The 22,500-nt window shown below is 47.1% G+C and overlaps 1 protein-coding gene across 5 annotated transcripts in view; it reads right to left on the bottom strand.

Annotated features, from left to right (window-relative positions):
* Positions 1-22,500, bottom strand: part of LOC112222327 (cyclin-dependent kinase 16) — a 118,155-nt gene that overhangs the window by 23,100 nt on the left and 72,555 nt on the right. For all 5 annotated transcript variants that reach the window (XM_042304098.1, XM_042304099.1, XM_042304100.1 and 2 more), the window contains 2 exons: positions 14,611-14,736; positions 235-291 (listed from right to left, as the gene is read on the bottom strand). In XM_042304098.1, the coding sequence (XP_042160032.1) occupies positions 235-291; positions 14,611-14,736 (183 nt within the window). The remainder of the gene's footprint in view (positions 1-234; positions 292-14,610; positions 14,737-22,500) is intronic.

The raw sequence follows: 22,500 nt of genomic DNA, 5'->3' as shown, positions 1-22,500 counted from the left end.
GTTACTGTTGTCCCATTGACAATTTTGCCATAACCTTACAAAATGTTCTTTTTTTTAGTTCTTTAAAATCACTGTAAAATATTGGCTGGTATTATAGCAAGAAACCAGGAATTTTAATGTAGAAAAAAAAATTACAGAATGGGCTTCTGCATTTTTTACATCAGTATTATTGTGTGTGTGTGTGTGTGTGTGTGTGTGTGTGTGTGTGTAACAATGTGCCACTGGTAATCTTACCTCCCCTAGTTTGTCTAGTTTGATGTACGTCTCCAACTTGCCAAAGCCGATTTCAGACTGGGGGAGAGAAAATCATAGAGTGAATGATGAACAACAGATGAGCTTCATGTAGTTACAGTACTTCAGGTTGTTGACATCTACACTCTGATCTCAACTGCAGGGCCCTGAGTCACCTGTTTATTGCAGATGTGTGTGTGTGTATGTGTGTGTGTTCCCATATCTGATCCATGGGGCATCACCACTGCTGTTCCTGAGACAGAGAGACAGCTAGGACACATTAACCTGATTCTACGCTCTCAACACACACACACACACACACACACACACACACACACACACACACACACACACACACACACACACACACACAGACAATAAAGGGTTTATCATTAACACTTCTTCAGAGGTAATGGGTATGAAGACAGAGGCAAAAATCCCCTCTCACGCACACTTACCAACAGGTATTATAATAATAATCGCAACATAGTGTGTGTGTGTGTGTGTGCATGCGTGTGTGTGTGTGTGTGCATGCGTGTGTGCGTGTGTGATTCCATTTCTTTCCCCCATCCCTCCTTTCATGATTATACGTCTTCTTAGTGATGTCACTATTATCAGTGATCGTTAGAGCTCCTCTGAATATGGCTGTAACACGTGCAGGTGTTGACCACTAGGAGGCAGCAGAGTACAGGTTAAATAAATCACATGACGGACGGAGATATCCAATTGCAATTCCAACCGTAGAACTAGAATTATCATATTATTCCAACGCTCCAGGGAGAGTTTGCCTGTTGGCACAGATCTAGGAACAGCTTACCATCCCCCACTCCCAATCATAACCATTATGCAGAAAATGCTAAACTGATCTAGGAACAGCTTACCCTCCCCCACTTCAAACCGTAACCATTATGCAGAGAATGTAAAACTGATCTGCATACAGAGGCAACTCCATCCTACTCAACACTACATGGAAGTGATAGAGATCACATCTATTACTAGCCTATTCAACCTCTCTTTCGTGTCGTCTGAGATTCCCAAAGATTGGAAAGCAGCTGCGGTCATCCCCCTCTTCAAAGGGGGGGACACTCTTGACCCAAACTGCTACAGACCTATATCTATCCTACCGTGCCTTTCTAAGGTCTTCGAAAGCCAAGTCAACAAACAGATTACCAACCATTTCGAATCTCACCATACCTTCTCTGCTATGCAATCTGGTTTCAGAGCTGGTCATGGGTGCACCTCAGCCACGCTCAAGGTCCTAAACGATATCTTAACCGACATCGATAAGAAACATTACTGTGCAGCCGTATTCATTGATCTGGCCAAGGCTTTCGACTCTGTCAATCACCACATCCTCATCGGCAGACTCGACAGCCTTGGTTTCTCAAATGATTGCCTCGCCTGGTTCACCAACTACTTCTCTGATAGAGTTCAGTGTGTCAAATCGGAGGGTCTGCTGTCCGGACCTCTGGCAGTCTCTATGGGGGTGCCACAGGGTTCAATTCTTGGACCGACTCTATTCTCTGTATACATCAATGAGGTCGCTCTTGCTGCTGGTGAGTCTCTGATCCACCTCTACGCAGACGACACCATTCTGTATACTTCCGGCCCTTCTTTGGACACTGTGTTAACAACCCTCCAGGCAAGCTTCAATGCCATACAACTCTCCTTCTGTGGCCTCCAATTGCTCTTAAATACAAGTAAAACTAAATGCATGATCTTCAACCGATCGCTACCTGCACCTACCCGCCTGTCCAACATCACTACTCTGGACGGCTCTGACTTAGAATACGTGGACAACTACAAATACTTAGGTGTCTGGTTAGACTGTAAACTCTCCTTCCAGACCCATATCAAACATCTCCAATCCAAAGTTAAATCTAGAATTGGCTTCCTATTTCGCAACAAAGCATCCTTCACTCATGCTGCCAAACATACCCTTGTAAAACTGACCATCCTACCAATCCTCGACTTTGGCGATGTCATTTACAACATAGCCTCCAACACTCTACTCAACAAATTGGATGCAGTCTATCACAATGCCATCCGTTTTGTCACCAAAGCCCCATATACTACCCACCATTGCGACCTGTACGCTCTCGTTGGCTGGCCCTTGCTTCGTACTCGTCGCCAAACCCACTGGCTCCATGTCATCTACAAGACCCTGCTAGGTAAAGTCCCCCCTTATCTCAGCTCGCTGGTCACCATAGCATCTCCCACCTGTAGCACACGCTCCAGCAGGTATATCTCTCTAGTCACCCCCAAAACCAATTCTTTCTTTGGCCGCCTCTCCTTCCAGTTCTCTGCTGCCAATGACTGGAACGAACTACAAAAATCTCTGAAACTGGAAACACTTATCTCCCTCACTAGCTTTAAGCACCAACTGTCAGAGCAGCTCACAGATTACTGCACCTGTACATAGCCCACCTATAATTTAGCCCAAACAACTACCTCTTTCCCAACTGTATTTAATTTTAATTAATTAATTTATTTTGCTCCTTTGCACCCCATTATTTTTATTTCTACTTTGCACATTCTTCATTGCAAAACTACCATTCCAGTGTTTTACTTGCTATATTGTATTTACTTTGCCACCATGGCCTTTTTTTGCCTTTACCTCCCTTATCTCACCTCATTTGCTCACATTGTATATAGATTGTTTATACTGTATTATTGACTGTATGTTTGTTTTACTCCATGTGTAACTCTGTGTTGTTGTATGTGTCGAACTGCTTTGCTTTATCTTGGCCAGGTCGCAATTGTAAATGAGAACTTGTTCTCAACTTGCCTACCTGGTTAAATAAAGGTAAAATATATATATATATTTTTTAAACATACGTGGTTTTATAATTACAACAATGCAGTAGAAATGAATCAACATCCTTAGATATCCAGTGTACTATCTGTATGTGTGAGTAGTGAAATTTCATTCACTTCATTCACTGAATACTATGTTTTATATCTGTCTATAACATTCTCTCGCTCTCTTGTTCCCTCCCTCTGTATCTCTCTATCCCTCTCTCCATCTCTGTCTCTTTGTCACAGTCTGTCCAGCAGAATTGTACTCTTTCCATTTCTTCCCTCTGCCTTGCATCTTTCTCTCTGCCCTTCTATGTCATCTCTCTATTCCTTTATTCCTCTCTCATCCCCCTCTCCATCTCCACCTGTCCCTTCCCATCGTTTCCTCTCTCTCTCTCTCTCTCTCTCTCACACTCTCTCTAGTTCTCTCTCTCCAGCTCTCTCTCTTTAGCTCTCTCTCTCTCATCCCCCTCTCCATCTCCACCTGTCCCTTCCCATCGTTTCCTCTCTCTCTCTTTCTCTCTCATACTCTCTCTAGTTCTCTCTCTCCAGCTCTCTCTCTCTCTCACACTCTCACTCTATCTCTCTAGCCCTCTCTAACTCTCTAGCTCTCTCTCTCTTCCTCTCTCTCTCTAGCTCTCTCTCTCTCTCTATCTAGCTCTCTCTCTCTCTTGCTCTCTCTCTCTCTAGCTCTCTCTCTCTTGCTCTCACTCTCTCTAGCTCTCTCTCTCCATCTCTCTCTCTCTCTAGTTCTTTCTCTCCAGCTCTCTCTCTCTCTCTCTCTCTCTAGCGCTCTCTCTCCAGCTCTCTCTCACTCTCTCTCTCTAGCTCTCTCTCTCCAGCTCTCTCCCTCTCCAGCTCTCTCTCTCTCCAGCTCTCTCCCTCTCCAGCTCTCTCTCTCTCTCTCTCTAGCGCTCTCTCTCTCTCCAGCTCTCTCTCACTCTCTCTCTAGCTCTCTCTCTCTAGTGCTCTCTCTCTCTCTCTCTCTCTCACTCTCTCTCTCTAGCTCTCTCTCCAGCTCTCTCCCTCTCCATCTCTCTCTCTCCCGCTCTCTCACTCTCCAGCTCTCTCTCTCTCCAGCTCTCTCTCTCTCCAGCTCTCTCCCTCTCCAGCTCTCTCTCTCCCTCTCACTCTCCAGCTCTCTCTCTCTCTCGCCATATCTTCTATTCTTCTGTGTCTGTGCGAAATGGTCACGTGACCTATGTTCCATTGCACCATAATGTGTGTATGTGGGGGGGGGTCTCCAGTGACCAAGTTAACTAATGAGGCATGTGATCTCTTTAAAGGCCCAAAAAGCAGCACAGTGAGAGGCTCGTCTCGGACTGAGGTTGACACACTTACACGTAGATGCCAGTGTGTGTGTGTGTGTGTGTGTGTGTGTGTGTGTGTGTGTGTGTGTGTGTGTGTGTGTGAGAGCCCAACAGAAATCCTCTGATGCTAAACTCATACACATCAATATCAAATACTCTCTTTCTGTGTGTAAATCCCATTATCCTGCTACACTTTCACAGTTTAAATCCCATTATCCTGCTACACTTTCACAGTCTGAATCCCATTATCCTGCTACACTTTCACAGTTTAAATCCCATTATCCTGCTACACTTTCACAGTTTAAATCCCATTATCCTGCTACACTTTCACAGTCTGAATCCCATTATCCCATTATCAGGCAGTTAACCCACTGTTCCTAGGCCGTCATTGAAAATAAGAATTTGTTCTTAACTGACTTGCCTAGTTAAATAAAGGTAAAATAAATCAAAAATTAAAAATCCTGCTACACTTTCACAGTTTAAATCACATTATCCTGCTACACTTTCACAGTTTAAACCACATTATTCTGCTACATTTTCCAAATGTCAAATACAATATTGACCTGGGGTTGCTTGCCTACAGTAATCTGTCAGTAGTACACAGGGTCATTTGGCAATAGCTCGCCTTGACACTTGGTACGCTGAGGTGATGCTTTCAGATAAAAACACACACATCTGTATGTGACAGCGGCTGTCAGGATCCCTCAGCCTTGTTGGGGAGTGGTGCTGCTCATGTCGGTGGAGTCAGTTGGATAGGACCCCCCTCAGGCAGCTTAAGCGTGGCTGACACAGTGGAGGATGTGTGTATGACCCTACCAATGGTCTTTCTGTCTGTCTAGCATCCCCCTCCCTCCTTAGCTCATTGGAACTTAAAGTATAGTATAGTACTGTCCACACAGATTATGTACAATATGTGTGTGTGTGTGTGTGTGTGTGTGTGGTACAGTGGTTCCTCCAATAAGCCAGTGTTAGTCCTAACTAATATATCAGCTGGGTAATGGGTTCATTTCATTCCCAACGCTTCACTGGCTCTGTTCTCTGCTCGCAGAACAGAACTAGGTCAAACCTACTTTAGTGGAACAAAATGAAGCAACAAAAAAACAAATAAGGGTGTGTGTGTGTGTGTGTGTGTGTGTGTGTGTGTGTGTGTGTGTGTGTCTGTGTGTGTGTGTGTGTGTGTGTGTGTCTGTGTGTGTGTGTGTGTGTGTGTGTGTGTGTGTGTGTGTGTGTGTGTGTGTGTGTGTGTGTGTGTGTGTGTGTGTGTGTGTGTGTGTGTGTGTGTGTGTGTGTGTGTGTGTGTGTGTGTGTGTGTGTGTGTCTGTGTGTCTGTGTGTGTGTGTGTGTGTGTGTGTGTGTGTGTGTGTGTGTGTGTGTGTGTGTGTGTGTGTGTGTGTGTGTGTGTGTGTGTGTGTGTGTGTGTGTCTGTGTGTGTGTGTGTGTGTGTGTGTGTGTGTGTGTGTGTGTGTGTGTGTGTGTGTCTGTGTGTGTGTGTGTGTGTGTGTGTGTGTGTGTGTGTGTGTGTGTGTGTGTGTGTGTGTGTGTGTGTGTGTGTGTGTGTGTGTGTGTGTGTGTGTGAAGCAACTGATGCCACGCAAGAGACAGGGGGTTGACATAGACAGAGAATGAGAAACAGATAGAGAAAGAGATAGAGGGAGGGAGAGAGATAGGGAGCGAAGGAGAGAGATAGGGAAAAAAGGAAAGGATGCTAGGAGAGAAAAGGGAAGGATGGATGGAAGGAAGTAAGGAAGGAAGGAAGGAAGGAGAGTGGGAGGAGGAGAGATCCATTTAATGAATGACGGTGGCCACTGAGCGTGACCGTGAGGAGTGGACAGTCACCACAGCTCAATCAATTTAATGATGACATCATCAATCAATCAATTACAAACAGCCAATGGGAAAAATAATGTTACACTGACACCTCATTCTAACTGGGCAGATGAATATCACGTATCTGAAATCTCACGCATGGCTCTCGACCTTCGCCTCTCCCGAGTCCGTACGGGAGTCGCAGCGATGGGAGAAGAGTGTAACTACCAATTGGATATCATGAAATTGTGGAGAAAAAAGGGGTAAAAGTAAAATAATATATAATCATTTGATTAAATAACAAAATACAAAAAAATACAAAAAATGTTGCAGGTTTTGATTTCATTCAGATCTGGACATTCGGTCCTTAACAGGAAAGTGAGAGTAGTTGCTGAGTGTTGTGTGGTTTGATATGATGCAAGACATGTTCCAACCAACAGGGGTCATCTGTCGGACTCCATCACTTCTTACCCCCTCCATCCAACCAACAGGAGTCATCTGTCGGACTCCATCACTTCTTACCCCCTCCATCCAACCAACAGGAGTCATCTGTCGGACTCCATCACTTCTTACCCTCCATCCAACCAACAGGAGTCATCTGTCGGACTCCATCACTTCTTACCCCTCCATCCAACCAACAGGAGTCATCTGTCGGACTCCATCACTTCTTACCCCCTCCATCCAACCAACAGGAGTCATCTGTCGGACTCCATCACTTCTTACCCCCTCCATCCAACCAACAGGAGTCATCTGTCGGACTCCATCACTTCTTACCCCTCCATCCAACCAACAGGAGTCATCTGTCGGACTCCATCACTTCTACCCCTCCATCCAACCAACAGGAGTCATCTGTCGGACTCCATCACTTCTTACCCCTCCATCCAACCAACAGGAGTCATCTGTCGGACTCCATCACTTCTTACCCCCTCTATCCAACCAACAGGAGTCATCTGTCGGACTCCATCACTTCTTACCCCCTCTATCCAACCAACAGGAGTCATCTGTCGGACTCCATCACTTCTTACCCTCCATCCAACCAACAGGAGTCATCTGTCGGACTCCATCACTTCTTACCCCCTCTATCCAACCAACAGGGGTCATCTGTCGGACTCCATCACTTCTTACCCCCTCCATCCAACCAACAGGAGTCATCTGTCGGACTCCATCACTTCTTACCCTCCATCCAACCAACAGGGGTCATCTGTCGGACTCCATCACTTCTTACCCCCTCCATCCAACCAACAGGGGTCATCTGTCGGACTCCATCACTTCTTACCCCTCCATCCAACCAACAGGAGTCATCTGTCGGACTCCATCACTTCTTACCCCTCCATCCAACCAACAGGAGTCATCTGTCGGACTCCATCACTTCTTACCCCTCCATCCAACCAACAGGGGTCATCTGTCGGACTCCATCACTTCTTACCCCTCTATCCAACCAACAGGGGTCATCTGTCGGACTCCATCACTTCTTACCCCTCCATCCAACCAACAGGGGTCATCTGTCGGACTCCATCACTTCTTACCCCCTCCATCCAACCAACAGGGGTCATCTGTCGGACTCCATCACTTCTTACCCCCTCCATCCAACCAACAGGGGTCATCTGTCGGACTCCATCACTTCTTACCCCCTCCATCCAACCAACAGGGGTCATCTGTCGGACTCCATCACTTCTTACCCCTCCATCCAACCAACAGGGTCATCTGTCGGACTCCATCACTTCTTACCCCCTCCATCCAACCAACAGGGGTCATCTGTCGGACTCCATCACTTCTTACCCCCTCCATCCAACCAACAGGGGTCATCTGTCGGACTCCATCACTTCTTACCCCCTCCATCCAACCAACAGGGGTCATCTGTCGGACTCCATCACTTCTTACCCCCTCCATCCAACCAACAGGGGTCATCTGTCGGACTCCATCACTTCTTACCCCCTCCATCCAACCAACAGGGGTCATCTGTCGGACTCCATCACTTCTTACCCCCTCCATCCAACCAACGCTCTTCCTTCCCCCCAAGCGTCTTTTAACGCAACGGAACACTGAATCTTACTGGACGACACAGTGAATAATTGATGGGGATTGGGAGACGGCTATGAAAGAAGAAAGATAGCCTCAGTGCCTCAGGGTCAAAGGTCAGGATATACAATTACAGGCACTAGCCCCTACTTCCATCTAGATGAGAGAATCATTTTTAACATGATCGGTGTTTCAGTTACACATTGACTCCTGACGATGCCCTTGAAGTAGGATGTTGACCATTTTGACAGCTTTACCCAGATATCTTTATATAGCTCACTGATGTCTGTACCCCCAGACCGTTTGTTTGTCCATATCTAAAATAGTATGTATTTTATCATTTCCAGTAGAATGGACTTCTTCCTGAAAAAAACACCTTCGATATGGCATTCTAAACAGGATGTTTCATCACAGTAACTGATCCTGTGTTTAAAGGCTGGTACAGTTAGTGTTTCAAGAATGTGCCAACTGGCAAATGGAACCTATTTTTATTTCTTTATTTAACTAAGCAAGTCAGTTAAGAACAACTTCTTATTTTACAATGACGCTCTACCAAACCCTCCGCTAACCCGGACGACGCTGGGCAAATTGTGTTAGCCGTCCTATGGAGCTCCCTATCACGGCTGGTTGTCATACAACCCGGGATCGACCCAGGGTCTGTAGTGACACCTCTAGCACTGAGATGCAGTGCCTTAGACCGCTGCGCCACTCGGGAGCTTCTGCTAGGTTGTATGTCAGTTAATTAAAAAACTACAGTCTGTCAAAATAATTACAGGGAGAATTGTATTTTTTAAATTAGGCACTTGAAGGGATAAAACGATTTATCTCGAAATAGGCTGATTGCATGACTAATTTAAGGTGTCCAGTGATAGTATTTGAATAAAGACTTGAGTCTGTTTAGATTTCGTCATTCCATCTACACAAGAATGATATAAGCATGAACATGTAATGACCAGTGTATCACACATAATGTTACACAACTGTGAGAATGACAATATTTAACGTCTGCAATGAATTTAGACTCAGTAATGCCCAAGTATACAGCCTAATGAACCATACTACGGTACACTCTCACCCATATTACACTGACCATCAATACTGAGGAATGCTGGGAAATACAGTACCACATACCATCCAGTCCTATCCACCCTGAGACATACCTGAACCAATCAGGTTCACCGAAAGCCCCAACCTCAACCTGACCTCTACTGACACTGTAGTTTACCATCAAACAAACATACATCACTCCTGCATGTGCTTCTCCCATTCCTCTATTCCCCCATCATTCCCCCTCTATGTGTGTATCTAGCTCTTTACTTCCTTCCAATCACTTATCTCTCTGTCCTCCCCCCTATCAGTCATTCATTATCTCTCTGTCCTCCCCTATCAGTCATTCATTATCTCTCTGTCCTCCATCCTATCAGTCATTCATTATCTCTTTGTCCTCCCCCTATCAGTCATTCATTATCTCTCTGTCCTCCCCTATCAGTCATTCATTATCTCTCTGTCCTCCCCTATCAGTCATTCATTATCTCTCTGTCCTCCCCTATCAGTCATTCATTATCTCTCTGTCCTCCCCCTATCAGTCATTCATTATCTCTCTGTCCTCCATCCTATCAGTCATTCATTATCTCTCTGTCCTCCATCCTATCAGTCATTCATTATCTCTCTGTCCTCCCCCTATCAGTCATTCATTATCTCTTTGTCCTCCCCCTATCAGTCATTCATTATCTCTCTGTCCTCCCCCTATCAGTCATTCATTATCTCTTTGTCCTCCCCCTATCAGTCATTCATTATCTCTCTGTCCTCCCCCTATCAGTCATTCATTATCTCTTTGTCCTCCCCCTATCAGTCATTCATTATCTCTCTGTCCTCCCCCTATCAGTCATTCATTATCTCTCTGTCCTCCCCCTATCAGTCATTCATTATCTCTCTGTCCTCCCCCTATCAGTCATTCATTATCTCTCTGTCCTCCATCCTATCAGTCATTCATTATCTCTTTGTCCTCCCCCTATCAGTCATTCATTATCTCTCTGTCCTCCCCCTATCAGTCATTCATTATCTCTCTGTCCTCCCCCTATCAGTCATTCATTATCTCTCTGTCCTCCATCCTATCAGTCATTCATTATCTCTTTGTCCTCCCCCTATCAGTCATTCATTATCTCTCTGTCCTCCCCTATCAGTCATTCATTATCTCTCTGTCCTCCCCCTATCAGTCATTCATTATCTCTTTGTCCTCCCCCTATCAGTCATTCATTATCTCTCTGTCCTCCCCTATCAGTCATTCATTATCTCTCTGTCCTCCATCCTATCAGTCATTCATTATCTCTTTGTCCTCCCCTATCAGTCATTCATTATCTCTCTGTCCTCCCCTATCAGTCATTCATTATCTCTCTGTCCTCCCCTATCAGTCATTCATTATCTCTTTGTCCTCCCCCTATCAGTCATTCATTATCTCTCTGTCCTCCCCCTATCAGTCATTCATTATCTCTCTGTCCTCCCCTATCAGTCATTCATTATCTCTCTGCCCTCCCCCTATCAGTCATTCATTATCTCTTTGTCCTCCCCCTATCAGTCATTCATTATCTCTCTGTCCTCCCCCTATCAGTCATTCATTATCTCTCTGTCCTCCATCCTATCAGTCATTCATTATCTCTTTGTCCTCCCCCTATCAGTCATTCATTATCTCTCTGTCCTCCCCTATCAGTCATTCATTATCTCTCTGTCCTCCCCCTATCAGTCATTCATTATCTCTCTGTCCTCCCCCTATCAGTCATTCATTATCTCTCTGTCCTCCATCCTATCAGTCATTCATTATCTCTTTGTCCTCCCCCTATCAGTCATTCATTATCTCTCTGTCCTCCCCTATCAGTCATTCATTATCTCTCTGTCCTCCATCCTATCAGTCATTCATTATCTCTTTGTCCTCCCCCTATCAGTCATTCATTATCTCTCTGTCCTCCCCCATCAGTCATTCATTATCTCTCTGTCCTCCCCCTATCAGTCATCCATTATCTCTCTGTCCCCCTATCAGTCATTCATTATCTCTCTGTCCTCCCCTATCAGTCATTCATTATCTCTCTGTCCTCCCCCATCAGTCATTCATTATCTCTCTCTCCTCCCCCTATCAGTCATTCATTATCTCTCTGTCCTCCCCCTATCAGTCATTCATTATCTCTCTGTCCTCCCCCCATCAGTCATTCATTATCTCTCTCTCCTCCTTCCTACCTGTCATTAATTATCTCTCTGTCCTTCTTCCTACCAGTCATTCATTATCTCTCTGTCCTCCTTCCTACCAGTCATTCATTATCTCTCTGTCCACCTTCCTACCAGTCATTCATTATCTCTCTGTCCTCCTTCCTACCAGTCATTCATTATCTCTCTGTCCACCTTCCTACCAGTCATTCATTATCTCTCTGTCCTCCTTCCTACCAGTCATTCATTATCTCTCTGTCCACCTTCCTACCAGTCATTCATTATCTCTCTGTCCTTCTTCCTACCAGTCATTCATTATCTCTCTGTCCACCTTCCTACCAGTCATTCATTATCTCTCTGTCCTTCTTCCTATCAGTCATTCATTATCTCTCTGCCCTTCTTCCTATCAGTCATTCATTATCTCTCTGTCCTCTGTATTGCATCAGAGGTCTGTCTCCAAGGTATTCCAGTGTTTTTCCAACAGGGAGGAGCACTGCAGGGCAGACTGACTCCACTACTGAATTATAGATATCTGTTACATCACACACACATGCACACACATGCCTGCCACTCATTTGCAGCACTCGCCTCTAACCACACAAACACCTTACACCTGACCCCTCCCCCATGCATCCTTCTTCTATAAAAACACCACTCTCCATCCCTTCCTTTATCCCTCCCTTCAAATGCTTCCTCTTTCATCCTCCTTTCATCTCTCTAAGACTCCTGCAGGAAAGCTGAGTCATTAAATCACTTCAAACAGAGAGAAAGAGAGGTTGCCTGGTCTCACTCAATAACTACAGGGGAGAAGGAGAGAAAGAGAGGTTGCCTGGTCTCACTCAATAACTACAGGGGAGAAGGAGAGAAAGAGAGGTTGCCTGGTCTCACTCAATAACTACAGGGGAGAAAGAGAGGTTGCCTGGTCTCACTCAATAACTACAGGGGAGAAGGAGAGAAAGAGAGGTTGCCTGGTCTCACTCAATAACTACAGGGGAGAAGGAGAGAAAGAGAGGTTGCCTGGTCCCACTCAATAACTACAGGGGAGAAGGAGAGAAAGAGAGGTTGCCTGGTCTCACTCAATAACTACAGGGGAGAAGGAGAGAAAGAGAGGTTGCCTGGTCTCACTCAATAACTACAGGGGAGAAAGAGAGGTTGCCTGGTCCCACTCAATAACTACAGGGGAGAAGGAGAGAAAGAGAGGTTGCCTGGTCTCACTCAATAACTACAGGGGAGAAAGAGAGGTTGCCTGGTCCCACTCAATAACTACAGGGGAGAAGGAGAGAAAGAGAGGTTGCCTGGTCTCACTCAATAACTACAGGGGAGAAGGAGAGAAAGAGAGGTTGCCTGGTCTCACTCAATAACTACAGGGGAGAAGGAGAGAAAGAGAGGGTGCCTGGTCTCACTCAATAACTACAGGGGAGAAGGAGAGAAAGAGAGGTTGCCTGGTCTCACTCAATAACTACAGGGGAGAAAGAGAGGTTGCCTGGTCCCACTCAATAACTACAGGGGAGAAGGAGAGAAAGAGGGTTGCCTGGTCTCACTCAATAACTACAGGGAGAAAGAGAGGTTGCCTGGTCCCACTCAATAACTACAGGGAGAAGGAGAGAAGAGAGGTTGCCTGGTCTCACTCAATAACTACAGGGGAGAAGGAGAGAAAGAGAGGTTGCCTGGTCTCACTCAATAACTACAGGGGAGAAAGAGAGGTTGCCTGGTCCCACTCAATAACTACAGGGGAGAAGGAGAGAAAGAGAGGTTGCCTGGTCTCACTCAATAACTACAGGGGAGAAGGAGAGAAAGTTCTCCAGGCTCACATGTCTAATGCAGAATGCATCGGCCCCCTACACATACAGAAAGTAGGGTTCCTCAAGGGTTATTTGGGAAGGTTGATGGTTCTAGGTGGAACCATAATGGCTTAAATAACATTTTGAGCCCTCTAATTGTTCTTTACAATTCACTAAAAGGTTCTCTCCTCTTTCAGTGACAATGTAAGGGAGGTGGCTCATTCAAATATTTTAGGGAGTGGTTTACGCACAGCTATTCTTGCGCAACCATGAGTGAGAGTGTCATTCCACTTAATCTAATGTCTTGTTTTATGCCTGTACATATTACATATGACTATGGCCAGTGACAGTGTCTTGTGAAAGACTCTCGTATGGCCTTTTGAGAACAGTTGTCTAAATCAATCAGTGGTTCTCACTTCTCTCCTCAGAGACCCCCAGGGGTATCTCTCTTGATTAAACTTGTCAATTAACACAATAACACCTATGGAATTTTAACAATATCATATGGTTGACCAGAATAAAGAACCCTGTATGGTTCTTCAAAAGAATCTACAACGAACCTTTCAGAATGAGATATATTTCAATCTCCATTCAGGTTCTATAAAAAAAATAGCCCCAAAAATGGTTCCCCTATGGTTACAAGCCAAATAGCCCTTATCTGGTACTATGGCCAGCATTACCATATCTGTGTGTACTGGGCCATAGACAGGAACTATTGTCAGCATTACCATATCTGTGTGTACTGGGCCATAGACAGGAACTATTGTCAGCATTACCATATCTGTGTGTACTGGGCCATAGACAGGAACTATTGTCAGCATTACCATATCTGTGTGTACTGGGCCATAGACAGGAACTATTGTCAGCATTACCATATCTGTGTGTACTGGGCCATAGACAGGAACTATTGTCAGCATTACCATATCTGTGTGTACTGGGCCATAGACAGGAACTATTGTCAGCATTACCATATCTGTGTGTACTGGGCCATAGACAGGAACTATTGTCAGCATTACCATATCTGTGTGTACTGGGCCATAGACAGGAACTATTGTCAGCATTACCATATCTGTGTGTACTGGGCCATAGACAGGAACTATTGTCAGGTTTACCATATCTGTGCCTGCCTACATTTGTATATCCACGTTGTCATGACAATCTTCTCATTTGGTCGCTTTGCCTTCCTGTCAAATGTCTTATCCACACTCAGAAACACAAGCACAATGGTCATAACCAACATTTTCAGCTTGACACAATGGCATTGCAGGACCATACTGCTTTCATTTCAGAGCAAAGAACTACACAAATGTGCCCGCAGTTACACGCACACACACACACACACACACACACACACACACACACACACACACACACACACACACACACACACACACACACACACACACAGGAAAACAGCTGACTCAGACTACATTGCAGCTTGCCAAATTAAGAGCAGAGTGTGGACTGACCAATGAGGCTCTTCGTAGCCTGCGGCTCATGGGCTTGTCGAAGGGCGGACTGTTCATGGCAAACTTCTCCAGGTAGCCTTCTGGTAGCCTGATGTCAGCCGGCAGAGACAGGCGCTTGTTTATGTCCTGGAGAGAGAGAGGGGAAGATAGAGCCAGGTGGGAGAGAGACACAGAGACAGATGCTTGTTTATGTCCTGGAGAGAGAGAGGGGAAGATAGAGCCAGGTGGGAGAGAGACACAGAGACAGATGCTTGTTTATGTCCTGGAGAGAGAGAGGGGAAGATAGAGCCAGGTGGGAGAGAGACACAGAGACAGATGCTTGTTTATGTCCTGGAGAGAGAGAGGGGAAGATAGAGCCAGGTGGGAGAGAGACACAGAGACAGATGCTTGTTTATGTCCTGGAGAGAGAGAGGGGAAGATAGAGCCAGGTGGGAGAGAGACACAGAGACAGATGGTTGTTTATGTCCTGGAGAGAGAGAGGGGGATAGAGCCAGGTGGGAGAGAGACACAGAGACAGATGCTTGTTTATGTCCTGGAGAGAGAGGGAAGATAGAGCCAGGTGGGAGAGAGACACAGAGACAGATGCTTGTTTATGTCCTGGAGGAGAGAGGGGAAGATAGAGCCAGGTGAGAGAGAGACACAGAGACAGATGGTTGTTTATGTCCTGGAGAGAGAGAGGGGAAGATAGAGCCAGGTGGGAGAGAGACACAGAGACAGATGCTTGTTTATGTCCTGGAGAGAGAGAGGGGAAGATAGAGCCAGGTGGGAGAGAGACAGAGACAGATGCTTGTTTATGTCCTGGAGAGAGAGAGGGAAGATAGAGCCAGGTGGGAGAGAGACACAGAGACAGATGCTTGTTTATGTCCTGGAGAGAGAGAGGGGAAGATAGAGCCAGGTGGGAGAGAGACAGAGACAGATGCTTGTTTATGTCCTGGAGAGAGAGAGGGAAGATAGAGCCAGGTGGGAGAGAGACACAGAGACAGGCACTTGTTTATGTCCTGGAGAGAGAGAGGGGAAGATAGAGCCAGGTGGGAGAGAGACACAGAGACAGATGCTTGTTTATGTCCTGGAGAGAGAGTGGGAGATAGAGCCAGGTAGGAGAGAGACAGAGACAGATGCTTGTTTATGTCCTGGAGAGAGAGAGGGGAAGATAGAGCCAGGTGGGAGAGAGACAAAGAGACAGACACTTGTTTATGTCCTGGAGAGAGAGTGGGAGATAGAGCCAGGTAGGAGAGAGACAGAGACAGATGCTTGTTTATGTCCTGGAGAGAGAGTGGGAGATAGAGCCAGGTGGGAGAGAGACAAAGAGACAGGGATGAGATTATAACTGTATGTTCAATCAGTTAATCAAATCAATATTATTATTGTGATACATTTTCTGTATATAAGAGTATACAGTTACCACTGGCCTGTTCAGGATGGGGGGTCAATTCCACATCAATGCAGTCAATTTAGGAAGTGGATTGAAATTACAATACTGAAAGGTCCTCTGAATGAATTTACTGAATTGAAATGGATTTGACTCCCTGGTTGTGATACATCCATTACTAACAATTACATCTGTAGTCCACATTGAACTACATCTCCAAACATACCTCACTCCTCTATTGCCTACTCCAGGCAGGGTGCCAATCATCCCTGGTTTCCATGGCAGCACTGCCTGGCTCAGACCCAACCTTCCCACAGGATATGTCCCCAATGTGTATGTGTGTGTGTGTGTGTGTGTGTGTGTGTGTGTGTGTGTGTGTGTGTGTGTGTGTGTGTGTGTGTGTGTGTGTGTGTGTGTGTGTGTGTGTGTGTGTGTGTGTGTGTGTGTGTGTACGTAACAAGCACAATGGTCATAAACAACATTTGCAGCTTGACACAATGGCATTGTAGGACCATACTGCTTTCATTATACAACGGAGAACTACACAAAGGAAAATGTAAACTCTATATTTGGCCATGTATGAATATCGAATCTTAATGTTTTGTAGAGATGAAAGGCTGTTAGCACATTGAATGGAGAGAAAACCACATGGAACTAGAGCTGTGACGGTCTGCTGGTAAATGTCATGCAAATGACAGACAGTCACAAGGTAATTGACCGTTAATTAACATAAACATGTTTAGCATCTCTGGGCATTGGAACATCTGCATTTTAAAAAGTTGAATAAATCAATTTAATATAGCCTACACCATTACAATAATATATATGATTTATTTAGTTGTGAAAGGCTTGTAAAGCTGGGAATGTATTCCAAAATATAAGGGCAGCATGAGGCAACTCAATATTAACTCTGTATTGCTGATTTGGAAAAGTCACAAAGAAAGGCCTGCACTGTGATCCTTCCTACAGAAGGAGACAACTGCATCGCTGCTCTGCTTGTGTGGCGAACCAGTTAGGGGTATCTACTCAACGGGAGGTGAAATTAAAATGACAAGTCAAGGCTACAACCACCAAAAGTCAACAGGTAGACTGCTATTTAAGCTATGTTCTGAATGGAGTTGGTATTTCGGGTAGCTAATTGTAAGAAGTGCAGTAACATTATGGCAGGCCTCAAGTAGCCTAGGTAGCTAGTTTCTCTCAGTTTGATAATGACAAGACAGGTACTATGTAATCGAACAGGAGGATAAATAATTAGCGAGAAGTTAGTGTAGCGTAAGATAAGTGGTTGTGGTCTCTCCCTGTTCCTGCTCTGGTGCTCCGATCCTCCTGTGTCTTACTCACACATTCACCCACCGCACGGCCTCCACTCCCTTATAGTCTCCACTGTTCACTCTGCCTCCACTCCCTTATAGTCTCCAGCTGTTCACTCTGCCTCCACTCCCTTATAGTCTCCAGCTGTTCACTCTGCCTCCACTCCCTTATAGTCTCCAGCTGTTCACTCTGCCTCCACTCCCTTATAGTCTCCAGCTGTTCACTCTGCCTCCACTCCCTTATAGTCTCCAGCTGTTCACTCTGCCTCCACTCCCTTATAGTCTCCAGCTGTTCACTCTGCCTCCACTCCCTTATAGTCTCTAGCTGTTCACTCTGCCTCCACTCCCTTATAGTCTCCAGCTGTTCACTCTGCCTCCACTCCCTTATAGTCTCCAGCTGTTCACTCTGCCTCCACTCCCTTATAGTCTCCAGCTGTTCACTCTGCCTCCACTCCCTTATAGTCTCCAGCTGTTCCCTCTGCCTCCACTCCCTTATAGTCTCCAGCTGTTCCCTCTGCCTCCACTGTTCACTCTGCCTCCACTCCCTTATAGTCTCCAGCTGTTCACTCTGCCTCCACTCCCTTATAGTCTCCAGCTGTTCACTCTGCCTCCACTCCCTTATAGTCTCCAGCTGTTCACTCTGCCTCCACTCCCTTATAGTCTCCAGCTGTTCACTCTGCCTCCACTCCCTTATAGTCTCCAGCTGTTCACTCTGCCTCCACTCCCTTATAGTCTCCAGCTGTTCACTCTGCCTCCACTCCCTTATAGTCTCCAGCTGTTCACTCTGCCTCCACTCCCTTATAGTCTCCAGCTGTTCACTCTGCCTCCACTCCCTTATAGTCTCCAGCTGTTCACTCTGCCTCCACTCCCTTATAGTCTCCAGCTGTTCACTCTGCCTCCACTCCCTTATAGTCTCCAGCTGTTCACTCTGCCTCCACTCCCTTATAGTCTCCAGCTGTTCACTCTGCCTCCACTCCCTTATAGTCTCCAGCTGTTCATAGTCTCTGCCTCCACTCCCTTATAGTCTCCAGCTGTTCACTCTGCCTCCACTCCCTTATAGTCTCCAGCTGTTCACTCTGCCTCCACTCCCTTATAGTCTCCACTGTTCACTCTGCCTCCACTCCCTTATAGTCTCCACTGTTCACTCTGCCTCCACTCCCTTATAGTCTCCAGCTGTTCACTCTGCCTCCACTCCCTTATAGTCTCCAGCTGTTCACTCTGCCTCCACTCCCTTATAGTCTCCAGCTGTTCACTCTGCCTCCACTCCCTTATAGTCTCCAGCTGTTCACTCTGCCTCCACTCCCTTATAGTCTCCAGCTGTTCACTCTGCCTCCACTCCCTTATAGTCTCCAGCTGTTCACTCTGCCTCCACTCCCTTATAGTCTCCAGCTGTTCACTCTGCCTCCACTCCCTTATAGTCTCCAGCTGTTCACTCTGCCTCCACTCCCTTATAGTCTCCAGCTGTTCACTCTGCCTCCACTCCCTTATAGTCTCCAGCTGTTCACTCTGCCTCCACTCCCTTATAGTCTCCAGCTGTTCACTCTGCCTCCACTCCCTTATAGTCTCCAGCTGTTCACTCTGCCTCCACTCCCTTATAGTCTCCAGCTGTTCACTCTGCCTCCACTCCCTTATAGTCTCCAGCTGTTCACTCTGCCTCCACTCCCTTATAGTCTCCACTGTTCCACTCTGCCTCTGCCTCACTCCCTTATAGTCTCCAGCTGTTCACTCTGCCTCCACTCCCTTATAGTCTCCAGCTGTTCACTCTGCCTCCACTCCCTTATAGTCTCCAGCTGTTCACTCTGCCTCCACTCCCTTATAGTCTCCAGCTGTTCACTCTGCCTCCACTCCCTTATAGTCTCCAGCTGTTCACTCTGCCTCCACTCCCTTATAGTCTCCAGCTGTTCACTCTGCCTCCACTCCCTTATAGTCTCCAGCTGTTCACTCTGCCTCCACTCCCTTATAGTCACCAGCTGTTCACTCTGCCTCCACTCCCTTATAGTCTCCAGCTGTTCACTCTGCCTCCAGCTGTTCACTCTGCCTCCATAGTCTCCAGCTGTTCACTCTGCCTCCACTCCCTTATAGTCTCCAGCTGTTCACTCTGCCTCCACTCCCTTATAGTCTCTACCTGTTCACTCTGCCTCCACTCCCTTATAGTCTCCAGCTGTTCACTCTGCCTCCACTCCCTTATAGTCTCCAGCTGTTCACTCTGCCTCCACTCCCTTATAGTCTCCAGCTGTTCACTCTGCCTCCACTCCCTTATAGTCTCCAGCTGTTCCCTCTGCCTCCACTCCCTTAGTCTCCAGCTGTTCCCTCTGCCTCCACTGTTCACTCTGCCTCCACTCCCTTATAGTCTCCAGCTGTTCACTCTGCCTCCACTCCCTTATAGTCTCCAGCTGTTCACTCTGCCTCCACTCCCTTATAGTCTCCAGCTGTTCACTCTGCCTCCACTCCCTTATAGTCTCCAGCTGTTCACTCTGCCTCCCTCCACTCCCTTATAGTCTCCAGCTGTTCACTCTGCCTCCACTCCCTTATAGTCTCCAGCTGTTCACTCTGCCTCCACTCCCTTATAGTCTCCAGCTGTTCACTCTGCCTCTACTCCCTTATAGTCTCCAGCTGTTCACTCTGCCTCCACTCCCTTATAGTCTCCAGCTGTTCACTCTGCCTCCACTCCCTTATAGTCTCCAGCTGTTCACTCTGCCTCCACTCCCTTATAGTCTCCAGCTGTTCACTCTGCCTCCACTCCCTTATAGTCTCCAGCTGTTCACTCTGCCTCCACTCCCTTATAGTCTCCAGCTGTTCACTCTGCCTCCACTCCCTGTTATACTCTCCAGCTGTTCACTCTGCCTCCACTCCCTTATAGTCTCCACTGTTCACTCTGCCTCCACTCCTTATAGTCTCCACTGTTCACTCTGCCTCCACTCCCTTATAGTCTCCAGCTGTTCACTCTGCCTCCACTCCCTTATAGTCTCCAGCTGTTCACTCTGCCTCCACTCCCTTATAGTCTCCAGCTGTTCACTCTGCCTCCACTCCCTTATAGTCTCCAGCTGTTCACTCTGCCTCCACTCCCTTATAGTCTCCAGCTGTTCACTCTGCCTCCACTCCCTTATAGTCTCCAGCTGTTCACTCTGCCTCCACTCCCTTATAGTCTCCAGCTGTTCACTCTGCCTCCACTCCCTTATAGTCTCCAGCTGTTCAGCTCTGCCTCCACTCCCTTATAGTCTCCAGCTGTTCACTCTGCCTCCACTCCCTTATAGTCTCCAGCTGTTCACTCTGCCTCCACTCCCTTATAGTCTCCAGCTGTTCACTCTGCCTCCACTCCCTTATAGTCTCCACTGTTCACTCTGCCTCCACTCCCTTATAGTCTCCACTGTTCACTCTGCCTCCACTCCCTTATAGTCTCCAGCTGTTCACTCTGCCTCCACTCCCTTATAGTCTCCAGCTGTTCACTCTGCCTCCACTCCCTTATAGTCTCCAGCTGTTCACTCTGCCTCCACTCCCTTATAGTCTCCAGCTGTTCACTCTGCCTCCACTCCCTTATAGTCTCCAGCTGTTCACTCTGCCTCCACTCCCTTATAGTCTCCAGCTGTTCACTCTGCCTCCACTCCCTTATAGTCTCCAGCTGTTCACTCTGCCTCCACTCCCTTATAGTCTCCAGCTGTTCACTCTGCCTCCACTCCCTTATAGTCTCCATCTGTTCACTCTGCCTCCACTCCCTTATAGTCTCCAGCTGTTCACTCTGCCTCCACTCCCACTTATAGTCTCCAGCTGTTCACTCTGCCTCCACTCCCTTATAGTCTCCAGCTGTTCACTCTGCCTCCACTCCCTTATAGTCTCCAGCTGTTCACTCTGCCTCCACTCCCTTATAGTCTCCAGCTGTTCACTCTGCCTCCACTCCCTTGTTCATAGTCTCCAGCTGTTCACTCTGCCTCCACTCCCTTATAGTCTCCAGCTGTTCACTCTGCCTCCACTCCCTTATAGTCTCCAATGTTCACTCTGCCTCCACTCCCTTATAGTCTCCAGCTGTTCACTCTGCCTCCACTCCCTTATAGTCTCCAGCTGTTCATAGTCTCTGCCTCCACTCCCTTATAGTCTCCAGCTGTTCACTCTGCCTCCACTCCCTTATAGTCTCCAGCTGTTCACTCTGCCTCCACTCCCTTATAGTCTCCAGCTGTTCACTCTGCCTCCACTCCCTTATAGTCTCCAGCTGTTCACTCTGCCTCCACTCCCTTATAGTCTCCAGCTGTTCACTCTGCCTCCACTCCCTTATAGTCTCCAGCTGTTCCTCTGCCTCCACTGCCTCCAGCTGTTCCTCTTATAGTCTCCAGCTGTTCCTCCACTCCCTTATAGTCACCAGCTGTTCACTCTGCCTCCACTCCCTTATAGTCTCCAGCTGTTCACTCTGCCTCCACTCCCTTATAGTCTCCAGCTGTTCACTCTGCCTCCACTCCCTTATAGTCTCCAGCTGTTCACTCTGCCTCCACTCCCTTATAGTCTCTACCTGTTCACTCTGCCTCCACTCCCTTATAGTCTCCAGCTGTTCACTCTGCCTCCACTCCCTTATAGTCTCCAGCTGTTCACTCTGCCTCCACTCCCTTATAGTCTCCAGCTGTTCACTCTGCCTCCACTCCCTTATAGTCTCCAGCTGTTCCCTCTGCCTCCACTCCCTTAGTCTCCAGCTGTTCCCTCTGCCTCCACTGTTCACTGTTCTGCCTCCACTCCCTTATAGTCTCCAGCTGTTCACTCTGCCTCCACTCCCTTATAGTCTCCAGCTGTTCACTCTGCCTCCACTCCCTTATAGTCTCCAGCTGTTCACTCTGCCTCCACTCCCTTATAGTCTCCAGCTGTTCACTCTGCCTCCACTCCCTTATAGTCTCCAGCTGTTCACTCTGCCTCCACTCCCTTATAGTCTCCAGCTGTTCACTCTGCCTCCACTCCCTTATAGTCTCCAGCTGTTCACTCTGCCTCCACTCCCTTATAGTCTCCAGCTGTTCACTCTGCCTCCACTCCCTTATAGTCTCCAGCTGTTCACTCTGCCTCCACTCCCTTATAGTCTCCAGCTGTCAGCTGTTCACTGCCTCCACTCCCTTATAGTCTCCAGCTGTTCACTCTGCCTCCACTCCCTTATAGTCTCCAGCTGTTCACTCTGCCTCCACTCCCTTATAGTCTCCAGCTGTTCACTCTGCCTCCACTCCCTTATAGTCTCCAGCTGTT

The sequence above is a fragment of the Oncorhynchus tshawytscha genome, linkage group LG22, assembly GCF_018296145.1.
Source record: "Oncorhynchus tshawytscha isolate Ot180627B linkage group LG22, Otsh_v2.0, whole genome shotgun sequence".
In the NCBI taxonomy this organism is placed as follows: Eukaryota; Metazoa; Chordata; class Actinopteri; order Salmoniformes; family Salmonidae; genus Oncorhynchus; species Oncorhynchus tshawytscha.
This window is presented reverse-complemented; position numbering and strand designations above follow the sequence as displayed.